Source organism: Lampetra fluviatilis, chromosome 3, assembly GCF_964198595.1.
Source record: "Lampetra fluviatilis chromosome 3, kcLamFluv1.1, whole genome shotgun sequence".
Taxonomy (NCBI): Eukaryota; Metazoa; Chordata; class Hyperoartia; order Petromyzontiformes; family Petromyzontidae; genus Lampetra; species Lampetra fluviatilis.
The window spans coordinates 31,694,499-31,709,523 of record NC_136277.1 but is presented as its reverse complement, the minus strand read 5'-3'; the positions used below and the strand labels follow the sequence as shown (position 1 = coordinate 31,709,523).

Here is a 15,025-nt window from a genome sequence, read left to right as displayed (position 1 = left end):
TTTGGTGAAAGTGTACCTCTTTGGCTGACTGATGTATTATTGTATTATGTATATGTATTTTCATATGTATTGGCATTTTGTGAAACAAATTCTTGTGTAGCCGATCCATTTTTGTCGTAGTTTTTTTCCCCTATTTTATATTATTTCGGCCTAGGTTTGTGAGAGCTTGGATGAATGCATTAAATTCCACCGAATCAAAAGATTTTTTTACGTAAAAAAAAACCTAAGAATAATGGTATTTGTTGATATTCAGTCTAAATACCTACCCTCAACCCAGGTTATGTGGTTGGGTGATGCATTTAATAAAATGCTAATGCATATCAAATTATTTAAGTTGGTTTTATCTGACTTTTCATAGAATGCACGCACAAATAACAAGCTCCCCTAGCCAGTTGTTAAATGTGGGCCAGGTTCAAAATGAAAAGCATCAGTGGTTACATCGCAAGAACGAGAAATGGCGACGGGTTGTAGAGACCTTCATCCAGCAGTGGATACATCGTAGTTGATTTTCATTTGTAATCGCGCATAGCAGTGTAAATGTACAATACTACATTGATTTATTATATACACAGCATTTAATTGCATCCAAAATACAAGGAAACGTGGAATACTGGACATGTGCCCAGTGAAAATGGAACAGAGCACAAATCACACTTGTGTACGTGGCAACAAAGATTCAGACTTACCCAGTTGTTCACCGTAGCAAAAGAGCATGGGTAATTGCAGATGTTAACGCTGACGTGTGGATAACATTTAAAAGACTCAGAATATAGGCGACGTGAACTTCCCTGTCTGCCACTGCTGTTTTGCACTTGCTGCACAGAGTGCATAGAGCCAAGGGTTTGGAGAATAAAGGTAGAGGACGAGCTTTATTCACTGCCTTCTCTTTATGCTCTGGTTTTCCCTTATTAAATTTGGAGCCAATCGGCGTCCAGCAATTTCCGTGACTTTTTTTTAAACCAAGAGGCTCTAGAAAGCCACTTGTTTACCGATTAAACACCCGCAGCAAGCTCGCCTGTCCATTGTCGCTTTTGTTCAACAGCTGAGCAGCTGAGAATGCTTCCTCAAGCACCTCACTGCTGCTTTTTTTTATATTCCGACATTTCTGATGCAATGATTGGTTTTGACATTTAATCGCCTATTTAAATAACAATTCGAGTACTCATTATTTTTCATCCGTGGCTTTACCTGCAAATACACGTTTATGAAAGTGTATTTTATATACCGTATACGATAACTATTACAGTAGAGTGTTGAAAAACAAATGTGGAGATTCGCAGTCGGGTTTCTGCAAATGTCTTCGTGTTTATTAAAAGTGTACCAAGATTATCAATAGCTTGTTCTAAAATGCCAAAAATATATCTGTTCCTGTTTAACTTCCTGTAAAAAAAACGCAATTTTCAAGCAAAAAAAAGTTTTTGACAGGGCTCATATCTCAGGCAGTGGTGTAAATTACACATTTCTTATATTAATTGGACGGAGTTGGCTGTTGATTAATAGATTTACAAGATTTATATTTTCAATATTCTACAGTACCTTTTAAACGCAACAACACATGCGTCAAGTGCAAACATATGTAGTGACATAGAATCGATCACGTAGCAGCATAGCGTTGGCTGCTGGCAGGGAAGGGGATATGCAGCTTGCAGCAGCCCTGACTGACAGCAGGCCACGTGATAGACCAGAGAGGGATGTGGGGGAAAGGTTACAGAAGGGGCACATCTAGAGCTCGCTAGTAGGTTCCAGAAGGGGGGCGTGGCCAGGGTGGAGCCAGGCCACGCTGACAGTATAAGAGGGGTCCCAGGAGGGGAGCTCAGGGCTGTCGTTTGGAGTGGGATCCCCGTCGTTGCTGTTGAAGATCGTCGCCATCGTCGCTGTCGTCTCGTCGCCTTCGTCACTGTCGTCTTCACCTGATATAGCGCGGATAGACGGTCGTTGGCTGTCTCGGTTCAGCGCCGTCAGTGTCAGACGGCTAGTGTTGTGTATAGGCTAGCAACTTACGTAGAGTTGTGTATAAACAAGGGGGATGAGAGTGTGTACCAGCGTAGGGCGTGTATTGTGCAAAGAGTGCTCGGTTAAATAAAAGAACTGCCTCCAAGAATTTGCGTCTCCAAGTAAGTCACTACACATGTGTAGTGGGTCCCACGGAGGCGGACACTTGTAACTTTGAGGCAACACGTTTATTATACACCCCAACAGGGTAACTACATAAACTACGTAAACACTCGGGATAACTATGTGGTAACTACCACAGAGCTAGACCTCAACAAGGTCACTATAGAAACGGGTCAGGTCAGTACAGTACTGCCTGACCCACGATGTCGAATGTGACGACCAAAGCAGACCGAAGACCGTAGCACAGCGGTTTGATTCCAGAAGACAGCCGAGAACGCTCCCAGGACTGCTCCTTTACCCTCCTGAGCGTGGCCTCGCTCCGCCCTTGGCCACGCCCCTTTCGGAATCTTCCCAGAAGGTTCTGGGACCTTACATCACCTATCCCTTTGGTCCCCTTCTGGCCCCCGCCCTTATCTTCTGCAGGTCACGTGCCCTCTTGGGTTCACCGAGACTGTCACATATGCCATACGTACTCTGGTGACAGAGAGGGGCTCTAAGATGCACAGTTACACTCTTCACTCAGTAGCTGGCGCAACGCCATAGTGACTCAATATACGTCACTACACATGTGTAGTGTTGTGGATTCAGGAGACGCCGGAGACGGTTCTTGGAGGCAACACTTTATTAAACCACCTCACTCCGCAGTACAGTCCCAGAACGCTCAGGGTTACTGTCCTACTGTACCACTGTCTGGGGAGGTACTGCCTCCGGGCTAACGTGCCCTAACACAGGACTACACTCAGGGTCCTCCAGCTATGGGTGCCTAGGGGGAGGCTATTCTAACTCGCCCTAGCCAGGGTGCGAGTTCCGACCACTGACCCACTGGACCCGGCCCTTACAAGGACGTCGGGCCGGGGGTTCCCAGGGTCTCACCACTGAGCCGCACAGAGTCCCGGCCCCGAGAAGCACAGCGGGGCTAGGGGTCTCAGGGTCCTATCTAGCTGGTCTTCGGCTTCTGTCTTCAACTGGGTCCTGATCGGCTTGGGAGGTGCCCTTTTATACCCCTTGCCCATCGAGGGGTGGGGTTGCGGGGGATCCTAGATCCCCCGCAGCCCCCCCCTCCCCCGTTGGTAGCGCCGAGGGGCTTAGCTGTCTGGGATCTTGAGCCCCCAGCAGCCCCTCCCCTCTTGGGCTGGTACTGCAGCGCTTCCCCTGGCGGTACGAGGTACCGCCTGCAGATGGGCCCCGTCTACCACTGCCGGTAAGTGCGGCCCATTTACGTCACTACACATGTACTGCAATAAGCATACGGCATCGTAGTACAGTACTCATTTAGTTGACGTGACAAATGTCAACATTCACTTTAATTTTCTCTTGGTGTCAACATACATGCATTTGTACGGTGGACACCCTTGCAAACGAGATATTCCAGCTCAAGGGATTTTCCGCATACATTTACTAAGTGAAGAAGAAGGAAACAAGGTTGATAAGATAACCAATGTGTGGTGCAAGTTGGTTCAGATAAAAACCGGTCTGGCATATTGGCAACTCATTCGACGTGTCCGTTGTGGTCATGTGATATATTGGGGGTGGGTTCTGTCGTCCCAGGGGAAAGAACTTACTATAGGGGCAAATGTGAGCACAGTACCATCTACATGTACATTTTCCACGACGCGAATTAATGTGTTTGTTTTTATATTTATTACATAAATAAACTTCATATTTGGACCCGTATTTAAAAAAAAAATCGGCGGTCCTTGTCGATAAAATCAGATATTTCACTATCATTGACTCAAGCAAACCCGACTTGCTGACACTGTTGAAATCAGTGCACGGTTTGCTTGCATTGAATCAATACTGCTAAAATTATTAACTCCCACGCCATTGAGCCGATGATATGTGTAAGTTGTATTTTTATGTGGCGAGACATTGAAACTATTTTTTTTTACGTTTTTTATGTGACCAGGTAAGGCCCACTTAGTTATATCGCTCTTTTTCAGACGCGATCTGGCCACATGATGGGTCAACGACGTGGCTTATCGTGTGGAAATGTATAGCAGCCAAATACTTTAAACGCGTGGTTCGTCACCTTTACTGCAGCTTGTATGTTAATCAAATATGTTACTAAATACACACGTTAATTGAATATTATAAAACAATATATTGCCGGTATCGACATTTACATCCATTAATCTGTCTTCGTTAAAAAATAATCTACGTGCTGTTCAGTAATTAGTTAATTACAAAAATTATAGCCATGCACCATAGATGATAACATGCAAACCACGCAAATAATCTCCGACTGAATCGGTAGTGACTGTGAGTTGACAACGAATGGAAAATCGTTGATATATTTTACATCTTCTTGGTTCTTTCGGTAAAGTCACGTAGAAGGGAAGTAATAAAATAATAAAAAAATAATACATTTCTCACACCTGATGACGATTGCTAGTGTTGCAATCAAAACGTCGTGATAATTGTTTTATTTTAATAATTTTATTTTTTCCCTTCTACGTGACATTACCGAAAGAACCAAAAACAGGAATCCCTGCAGTCACGAAAGCTTTAAATCAAAATATTTTACATCTTCACAGCCTCTTCGTTACTGCGGACAATTGGGGCTCGCTCGCCGAGTGCAAGTGGCTATCGCTTCCCTCCCCCACTGCTTAATCGCAGCCCCATTGCTCCGACGTGGTAAATGAACACGTGCAGCCCTTTGATCTTATCCACTGCTGGATGGGATGAAGGGGGGGGGCCTCTTGGAGCCACGCAGTGTGGCTGGGATGACTGAGCGGGCCATGCGGTTTATTCGCGTTTCAAGAGTGCTCTGTATTGCATTGGATCATGTAGGGACCTCCACAATTACGTTAACTTTTTATGCTGTTTATTTTTCATTTGGACGTGCTATTTAAGGGCCATTGCCCGAAACATCGCCTATATGTGTAGTTTGCCTTTTTCGGCCAGCCGATATTGTTGTTTTTTTGTTGTGCTCGTGCACAACCTGCCAACGCAGCAGCAGCATAATTAAATATGTAATTATGTGTTTTTATAATCTTTTGAGGAGCTATTTTGTTTTTAGGTATCGCGCAATTGACAATGATGTCACGACCAGCTGTCACCCGCTGTGACATCATCTCACTATTTAGCACGATGACGTCACGCGCTCATGTGACGCGCATGCGTCCGACGATGTGAACCGCCTCAAATCGTCCTATGGCTCTCGCTAAAGTCCGCCGGTGTTTAAAGTTAAATCGCGCGCCCGACAAATGAATCACCTCCTCGTGCAATAGGTACGTACAAAGCCATTTCTCCTCGCGTAGTGGTCGGTTTTGTTTTACCTTTTACGGGCGACAAATATCGCTGCGTTGTGTGTCGACAAACAAGTCTGGCCGTGTGAAGTGGGAAGGCCTTCCGCGTTATGACGTCACTGGCATTTAATGCGCGTTGCGCTTTGTGACGTCATTGTATCAGAATATTACTGGTAGGAACGGTGGAACCTCCTGGTTACACCAGCCCACAGGGGATTATTGTGTCCGTCGTGCAAGGAGGGGCTGGGTGGGGAGGGAGGGGCTGGGTGGGGAGGAGAGGGTGGGGACGGGCTGGGTGTGGAAGGGAGGGTGGGGAGGGGCTGGGTGGGGTGGGGCTGGGTGGGGAGGGGCTGGTCACCCCGTGGTGCTCTTATAAAACTCAACGTTTAACCTACTCACGCCGGCTTGTGACCGCCCTCACAGTCGGGAATATTTGCGGAATACACCACGCCGCCGTTGACCCTGGTCATTGACCGAGCAACCCAACGTTCCTACCAGCTCCCTCCGCAGGAATGTGTTGATGCTGAAGCTCTTCACAGATGTCCAGTAGGGGCGGGTCAGAACGTTACGACAAACAATACAAAAATAGGATCGGAGTGCAAAAGCATAGGAAAGTTATACAAATCACTTTTAAAAAGATACACAACTAAAACTTTGTTTTAATCTTACCAGTTAAAGCCCCACGGAGCTTATTAGCTTATTTAGCGGAAGCAACCTGACCAAACAATAATAGCACAACAAAAGTGACCGGATCATCGCGTGAACATTTATTCGACAGGCTCGATGACGCAATCGCTCGAAGCGATGAAGTGACGTCACGCCCGCGGAGGCGAGCGAAGCGAAGTGGGGCCGAGGGGAGGGGGTTGTGAGGGGGCTGTAGTGGGGGGGGGAGGTGACAGAGAGCGAAGCCCCGCCCCCCCCTACCACCGCCGCTCGCGCCAGGCCGCGCATGGGTCTCGCGCGCGCCTCCCATTGGCGGAGGCTGCTCGAGCGGTTCCGTGGCGCGAGCGCCTCGTCCAATGGGGAGCTGGCGAGGCCAGGCCCCCGCGTGACGTCACTCGCGCGCCGCACGTGTCACGATCAGCTGCTGCTGCTGCCACTGCCGCGGCTGCTCAAAGCGGAGTCACGACCGGCCAGGTGAGTGGGTGAAGGTGGAGGAGGAGGAGGGGGAGTTCGTGAATGAACGGAGATGGGTAGAGATGGATAGATTCGTGACTGGGATATGCGGTTGATTTTTGTTTTATATTTTGTTATTTTCGGACGCTGTTTGCCACGTTGCTAGAATATAGTCGGCCGCCACCGGGTCTCCCCGCCGCGGTTGAGGCGTCGCTTGTGGTCGACCCAGCAGCTTTAAACCTCCCCCCCCCCCCCCATTTGCGTTGTCTTTAGATGTTATCCATCTCCTCTTCGCCCTTCTTTCGTCTTCCTGCTGTCGTTTTAAACGACTCCGTTCATGACCATTCCCTCGGCATATGGCCGTTGCAGGCTCACTCTTGGCTCTGCTCGCTTTGTGGACGATACTTTTGCCTCCCCAATTGTGTTTGGGATCGTCCTCAATTGCCTTGTTAGCTCTCGTTCACAGTTCTGCTCTTTCAAGCATTTTCTCTTCCTGTCCAGCTTTCTGCTCCGTAAAACAAAATCTCTCCACACATCCGCCAATAACACACTGCCTTTAACACATTAATGTGAGTGTTATTAATAAGGGTCCTTGCCCGAAACGTCACCGCTTATACATTGCACAACAAAGCAGTGTTGTTGGCATGGGTTGTGGTGTTGGTTATTTGTGCTTGTGCGCCACTGCCAACGTCTCGTGTTCAAATGATATCACCGATTTCTATATCTTTGCTTGAAGTTTCATTGTCATTTTCTTTTCACGTACTATTCCAGTCCCTTGCAGCCTTGTGTCCACATCCGCCCTGTTACAGTATTTGGATAAAACATTTTTACGTAATTTTATTAAGCAATTACTTGAATCAACTCGTGTGCAGTTTCTGGTTAAATTATTACGTCACATGATCGTGCGAGATAACGGCGGTAGACTTGTGCAGGATTTCACCCAGCACTGGATTGATCGTGGCTTATTTAATAACACAGTTTATAAATCTGTACAATAAATGGAACTCGTTCTAATTGGCCACTCCTCATAGACCTCGAACTCCCTTCCTCCACAAGTCTGTCCGTTCTTCTGCCTGCCCCCTGTTCAACTCAAGACTCAAGACCTCGTCTTAAACCGCATTTGTGTGCAGACAGGGGATGTACCTAAATCTGGACTTTATTTGGGCCATCATTGTCTGGAATACACAACCAACATAATTGGCATTTGTACAGCATCTAAATGCACCTGTACCTCTTGGCATCTAAAAGAGGCTAAAATGTAAAGTCCCGAGCCTGGGTTTGATTAGTGGCAGGAAGTTAAATAGCACAGGTGGCTGTGAGAATGAAGTTCCATCCAACTCAATCAAGGCAGGAAATGAGATTGAGTGACCTTTGTTACTGGAGGATGGAGTGCTTAGAAGGGACATGAAAATGAGAGGTGGGACGAAGGTATAGAGTCCATGTAGGATCTTGAAAATGGTGAGCATAGTTTTTATGTTTGTGTGTTGGATTGGGGACCAGTGGAGAGGAGCGATTGGCTGCGGTGGAAACATCGTTTTTCAACTCACCTGTAATGAACAAGTAAAACCTTCCACTTACATTTTCAGGCGATGACCTTTGTTAAGAGGAATAGCCATGTAATTAGCCCCTAGGGAAATCGGAATAAGTGTGTGTGCATGCGTGCTCAGTTTCAGATTTTGGAGCAGCATTTGCGACCCATACCCAGCAACCATGAGCAATGACAAGAAGCAACAGGCCAAGGCGGATACCCAGGCATTTGACCAGCTCTTTGGGCAGCTTGCAGCTGATCTCACCCAGGCTGACCTCGAGCACCCTGAGATTGGTGACGCCATCAAGAGGCTCAAGGAGGTGAGGCATTAAGGAGGGGGAAGAATTGCAGCTCTCCGATGTGTTTTCGGGTTTGCACCGACGTTTTTCTGGGGAAGTGTCTTCACTTCGGTTTTTCGAGCTTTCTGGACTTAATATCCCGAAGAAGTTGCCTCCACATAGAGCTTAAATTCGTACATCATCGTATAAAAACCGACATTCCCGCTCGCAGTACCTACCTGAGTGGAGCAGTGAGCCCAACCCTTTCTCCTTCCCAGAACCCAGGAACACTTTTTATAATCTGTGCCTTTTACTGGGCTCTGGTAAAATAACAAAACACACGTCATGCCGAACAACCCAGAAACATCGACATCAGATCCTAACAGCACAACCGTGAAAATCTACACTGTAGGAATAGTGATATTTGTCACTGCTGCAGCATTGGGTGACCTGGTTGAAGTACTCGGCTCATTGGGGGAGGGGAATATTTGCTTGTCGGATGTCACTGTGTGAAATCTGAAATTCAGGTTCTGGAGTACAACGTGCCGGGAGGGAAACGTAACCGCGGACTCTCTGTGATCGCCTCATTCCGTGAGCTGGCCAGTGCGTCACAGCACACGGAGGAGAATGTGACGCGAGCACTGGTCGTTGGCTGGTGCGTCGAGCTGGTAAGCTGCCGTACACAACAGCTGTGAGCAGACACAATGGCACACGCCTGCAATACGGCAATATGGAGACGAGGGTTGGTGGATACTTTGTGGAATACTAAAAACTGCTGGTTTGTGAGTGGCCAAAAGGTGTCACGACAGCCCAAGTGGGTCCATGCGTGCAATTTTTCCCTTACGTACTGTACAGATTCATCCCACGTGAAAACACTCATTGAAAAGGAATTGGTCACATCACAATGTTGTTTTTTTTCAGAAAAACATACAGTGTATGTGATTTTATCCTGCAAAAGTGTTTTAAATGCAGTGTTAAGTTAACGACTTGGTGTCATTCTTGCAGCTCCAGGCATTTTTCTTGGTAGCCGATGACTTGATGGATCAGTCGACGACAAGAAGAGGACAGCTGTGCTGGTACAAGAAGGTATACGTTTGCCAGCAGCATAGCTTTTAAGAAAATTATTGTTTTGCCTTGAGCTCCATTGGCGCTTTTGTGTTTAACATACATTTGCGTAGCTAATTGAACCGTGCTTTGTGTTGGCAGGAGAACGTAGGCAATGATGCCGTCAACGATTCCTTTCTTCTGGAGGCCACAATTTACAGGTTGCTGAAAAAATATTGTCGAGGGCAGCCCTACTACCTCCATCTTGTGGAGCTCTTTCTGCAGGTACCGGCCAAGAAGCCACAATTAAAACAGCCATCATTTAACTTTAAAAAAATATAAAATTAATTCCACATCCTCCCTCACATCATACATTGCAAAATCCTGACGTTCTGGAATGCGTTACCAGGTGCATCGACGGTATCAGGCACACAGGACTCATTAGAGTAGGCGTGGGGAGAGGGGGAAGGAATTTGCTTTGGGGAGGGAGGGGGGTGGAGGAAGGTGGGGTTGGCTAGGTCATTGCCGTTCTGGGCTCAGGTATTTAAGATTGTTCTAAGGTTGAGGAATTAACCCCATGTTCATGTGTATTCTTCTTCCTTGTCTCTGAGCTAATAGCTCAGATGTTCCAGTGCTGAGATTGGGCCTAATACCATTTAACGTTTGAATGATAAAGGCAAACATGCATTTGCACGTGACCTGTCATCTTATGCATTCATATTTATCACTTTGTAAATTGGAGAAGACCCTTCCATTGCTCGCGTCATGCCTGTGCAGGTGGAAGGGCCTCCACTAGAGGGAGCTCTGGAGGTCATTTGGCTGATTTTTCCATCATTTTTCACCTCCATTGTGTTGGTTTAGTTTTTATGGCGTGCAGACTGTTTGCTTTGATTTACGTCGTTTTGATGTTTTTCGCAACTTATAGGGAGGCATCCCCAACATAAACCGCGCTATTACTGGTATCTGCACAAAATTGTCATCTTCCTACTATTTGTGGATATAGAGAGGTGTTCTTATGCAAAATATACTCTTTAGGTCTTTCGGTAAAGTCACTTATATAGAAACACAATAATAAAAATCACGACGTTTCGATCGCAACACAAGCAATCGTCCTTAGGTGAAAAATATAGCAAGAGAGCTGCTGAAGCAGGGTGTTATATAGGCATCAGATGGGTGCAGCCCAAAAACATTCTGGACATTGTTAAAAGGAATCATTTTTAGTCTGATTGCATTTTAGAGAATTATTAAATTATGGTTATGTTGTTTTTCTCTTGGTGTGCCCTCCTATATTTTTCAGACAACTTACCAGACTGAGCTGGGGCAAGCGCTGGATCTCATGTCGGCACAACCAAACAAAATTGACCTGAGCATATTCACAGAACAGCGGTATGACCCACGGTCTGATTATACAATGATGGCTTGAGAAAATCTCCTGAGTTTCTGACAAAAACTAGTCGGGGGGGGGGGGGGGGGGGTGTACCTTCAAAAATGCCTTGCCTGCTTTAATGTTTGCAGCGTGAGGTTTATTGCAATTGCAGATAATTAAGCCAGATGTATGGACTTTTAAGGGCAGTGGTTTAGAAACAAGTTGGAAACTATATGGCCAATGAAATTGATAACAATTGTTTCATTCACGGTTAACAATTCAAAATTAATTTTGTTTCAACAAGTGTATGGTGTCTTAAGATGGTGGCTATAAAATGGAAACTGACAAGTAAAATAAAGTGCTATATGTATTTTTTATCCTTTGGCAATAATTTTATATTTGTTTGCAGTTCAAAGATCATAAGAGGTACATTGTTAATTTCTTTTTTATTGCCTTTTCAGATACAAATCCATCGTGAAATATAAGACGGCATTTTATTCATTCTATTTGCCTGTGGCTGCTGCCATGTACATTGTAAGTATGTTTGGTTAATTTACACCACCATATACCATTTAAAAAAGGAAGATTGTTTATGATAATTGGTTTTTTACCCTCTTATCTGGCAACAAAACTGACACCTTTTTTACGTAAAAAAGATGTCAGTAAAAAAACAATTATCATATTTTTTACTGGCAAATGAGGTACCAATGGTGTAAAAGATTGTTGATGTTTGAAATTACCATTCGCATCAGTACAATTTCAACATAACCCACTTATTGGTGGTGGCTTTTTTTTCAGGCTGGCATTGAGAGTGAAGAGGCCCATGAAAATGCTAAAGCGATTCTGCTGGAGATGGGGGAGTTCTTTCAAATCCAGGTGCTTCACCAACACTTCTTCATAATTGAGCTTTCCCTATCCGAGCAAACTTTGCCCGAGCCCGCTGCTTCTTGTCTATGAACAGCCTCGCGTGCCCAGCATTCACCGTTAGGGTGGGAAATGTTAAATCCATAACTCCAAAGGCAGTTCACATTACATTTGATTTTCCAGACATCCATTATTTCTCGGAATCGCTTTGTTCATCACAGCTTAGATAAGTTAAATGTTACCTTTTGTGTTATGGGAGCAGAAAAGTATTACCTGTTTTTTGACAAGGGAACGTATTCTCTTTTGTATAATAACAGATGAGATAACATTTCAAATTAGCTAATGCCATTTCCCATGCCCTCATGACACCACACATGTGTGCCTGCTGTAGGACGATTATCTGGATTGCTTTGGAGATCCAGAGGTGACGGGAAAGATCGGTACCGATATCGAAGATAATAAGTGTGGCTGGCTGGTGGTGCAAGCTCTTAAGAAGGCCAGCCCGGAGCAGAGAATTATCTTGGAGGTAAAGTTTGTTTGTTCCATTAACCATCCACCAGATGGTGCTCCATTACAACTCCACAGGATCATCTCAAGTCGTATCAAAATATACATTTTGTAGCATTGTACAGGCTCACGTAGTGTGGGCACACGATATGGATATCTATTTTTAAGCACAATGATTGCTTTTATTTATACAATAATTTTAGAATTGAATGTTTTAATACCGATTAGCACGGTTCACTGTGTATGGTGCGAAAGAAGTTCAACATTATCATGAATTTGGCATGTTATGCAATGCCTTATTAAACTAAACTTGATTTACATGCTTTCAAAGTGGTTCAGCTACAAACCATCCGGGACATGACCATAAACACAAAGGAGACCTATCAACGGTTTGTGTCGCTCCCGGCGTCAACGCGCCTTTCGTGTCTTACTTCGCAGGAGAACTACGGGCGTCACGACGTGGAAAAGATTGCACGCGTCAAGGACGTGTACACGGCGCTGGAGCTAGAGCGAGTTTACCACGAGTACGAGGACTGCAGCTACCGCACGCTCACGGCGCTCATCAAGCAGCACGCCGGCACCCTGCCCGAAGAAGTCTTTTTGGCCTTCGCTCGCAAAATCTACAAGCGCCAAAAGTGATGGCGTCCACCTTTTTTTAGGTTGGATTTTGTTTTGTTAAGACGCACACTGGCCTGCGATGTTTGGCCACGGACGTAGGATAAGGTTTCCGCTTACGAAGGTTGTTGGGAGGAAAATGGAATGCAAGGTCTGTATTTGAAGGCGCACACCAACGGAACAATGTTTACTGAACTGGTACCCTGCATTCTACTGATGCAGTGATCTGATTGGTGTCAGTCTACCAGAATGAGCTATTGAGTGGTGAATCTGTCGATTGGAACATGGTTGGTCATACCACATTTAACATGTTTTTGATCTCTGTGGCTTAGGATTAAGAGTATACTATCAATGATGATTCGTTGGATGTACATCTGTCCAGAAGAGATACTTTAAACTACATTTCAGGGTGATTTTTGGGCCTGCATGCTTTATGGTAACAAAAATCAAACCCATGCTCCTACTTGGATGCCCACACAGCCTTTCAATTGAAATTGATCAAGTGATCTGTCCTGGCTCTTTGGTTCTTTCGGTAAAGTCACGTAGGTATAAAATAAATCACGACGTTTTGGGCGCTTGTGTTGACTTTACCGAAAGAACCAAAGAGTGGATTCCTGCAGTCACGAAAGCTTCAAATCAAGATTGATCTGTCCTGGGTTTGTAAATTTCCCCAGAGAAGCACAATCTTGACAGGTGATTGGTGGAGTGCTTGCGCTATCATGTGTTTCACTTTTCCGATTTTGGCAAACATGGGGGTACATCTCTTTATCACTTTCACAGCTGTGGCAGCATGTGTCTGCCCGACCACTGGTGAGTGAGTACCTTGATCAACAACAAAAACTCATGAAAGCTACTTGCACTGTTATGTGCAATGTGCTGATGGCATGGAAACATTAACTCTATTTGGTGACTACGTAGATTATTGGTAACCCAATGAACATTTAACTTTGGACCAATGCGGGGCCAACGTTGGTCCGACGGTTCCAACCACATGCCAGAGTTGATCCATCGTTGCATGTTTACTGGGAACCACTTGACCAGAAACAATTTGAAATTATTAAATATGCATTGTGTAATGTTTAGCTGGACAACATACATTGCAGGAGTTGTAAGTGTTCTTGCTCTGGCCATCAGGTTTATTATTTTTTTCTAGTAATTGAATACTGTTTGATTAACCATATGCTCTATTGGTTATACCTAATGTGGGTTCATGATAAAACACTATCCAATGTTTCTCCGCTTTGTGTTCTTTAAATTGAACTTTGAAAATGAGTTAATAAAGGCAGTGATTTTTTTTCTGAATTTTTTATTCCACAAGTATATAATTTTCCAGTGTTTACAGCTCCCCAGAAATGTTGCAACCTTTGATAATGCATCTACTATGTAATTATTCAGATGCACAGCCAGGAATAGTGTTTGTCTGTATCATAAGAGTAGTGGCACCATATAGTATTCTCGTTCCACTTTCATCACAGTCAAGTAAAAAAAATGTACAAGTACTTGCAGCGTTACATTTGTTCATATTAGACCATGGTACAAAATATTATTTACATCTTGAATATTAATATGTTGTTTCGGTATTTAATATGGATTTGTCATTACACAGTACAGCTTCTAAGAACCTTCTTAGATATAAACAAACACATTTTTACAAATACCAGATGGCATAAGAGCAGTCATCATTGGAGTGCAAATGTTAAGAGATTTTTTTCGTGAAGGTTCTGCTTGGAAAGTATAGGTTTTGCATTTTTTTGTCTATCTTTGCCACTCAGAGATAACGAGTACCTGCAGAAAGCCTGTGCATGTGAGCGTAGACTACGGTACTCAGACTGCGTATAGGTCAGACAGTTGTCACATCTCCCTCTGGCAGCTTGCAAGTGGGTGTTGTTTACATGGTGATTCAATACATGATCCATCAACTCCATTGCATGTGTGTGTTTCCCCACACAGTAAATTGTTCTGGCAACAGATATCCAATCATGATATGAATAAGGGCGAGAGCTTTTGTGCATGCAATATGCACGCCTTTGTGTGTGTGTGTGTGCATGCGTGTTGTAGAATTACACGGGTAGCCTCGGTGAATTAATATCCAGGGCCAAAGTCGCCACCTTCCTGAATGGGCAAGGGGATGTCCTTGTGGGCATTGGTGCGGTACACCTCGCATACTCGAATGGCCAGTTTGGTTTGGCTCAACAGAACTCCAGTCCCAAAAGACTCGCCACAAACGCCAAGATGATGAATTGTAATGCAGAAACTGAAGTGGCCTGGTCTGTTAAAAAAGAAAGTCACATTGTGGATTTTAACAAGACCACAGTTATCGCATGTGCACATCTCTCAATAAATC

At 44.8% G+C, this 15,025-nt stretch overlaps 1 protein-coding gene across 1 annotated transcript; it reads left to right on the top strand.

The window, feature by feature from the left end:
* The first annotated feature begins 6,250 nt into the window (after positions 1-6,250).
* On the top strand, positions 6,251-14,142 carry FDPS (farnesyl diphosphate synthase). Its single transcript, XM_078854875.1, has 10 exons — positions 6,251-6,500; positions 8,147-8,327; positions 8,813-8,953; positions 9,291-9,371; positions 9,492-9,614; positions 10,627-10,715; positions 11,157-11,229; positions 11,494-11,571; positions 11,951-12,085; positions 12,505-14,142. The coding sequence occupies exons 1-10, from the start codon at positions 6,313-6,315 to the stop codon at positions 12,703-12,705; spliced, it is 1,290 nt and encodes a 429-aa protein (XP_078711001.1). The 5' UTR covers positions 6,251-6,312; the 3' UTR covers positions 12,706-14,142.
* The last annotated feature ends 883 nt before the right edge of the window (positions 14,143-15,025 follow it).

Coding starts and splice junctions, on each gene's coding strand:
- FDPS (XM_078854875.1), top strand. CDS start 6,313: ATGGGTCTCGCGCGCGCCTCCCATTGGCGGAGGCTGCTCGAGCGGTTC. Junction 9,615..10,626: donor TTGTGGAGCTCTTTCTGCAG/GTACCGGCCAAG, acceptor TATATTTTTCAG/ACAACTTACCAGACTGAGCT. Junction 11,230..11,493: donor TGGCTGCTGCCATGTACATT/GTAAGTATGTTT, acceptor CTTTTTTTTCAG/GCTGGCATTGAGAGTGAAGA.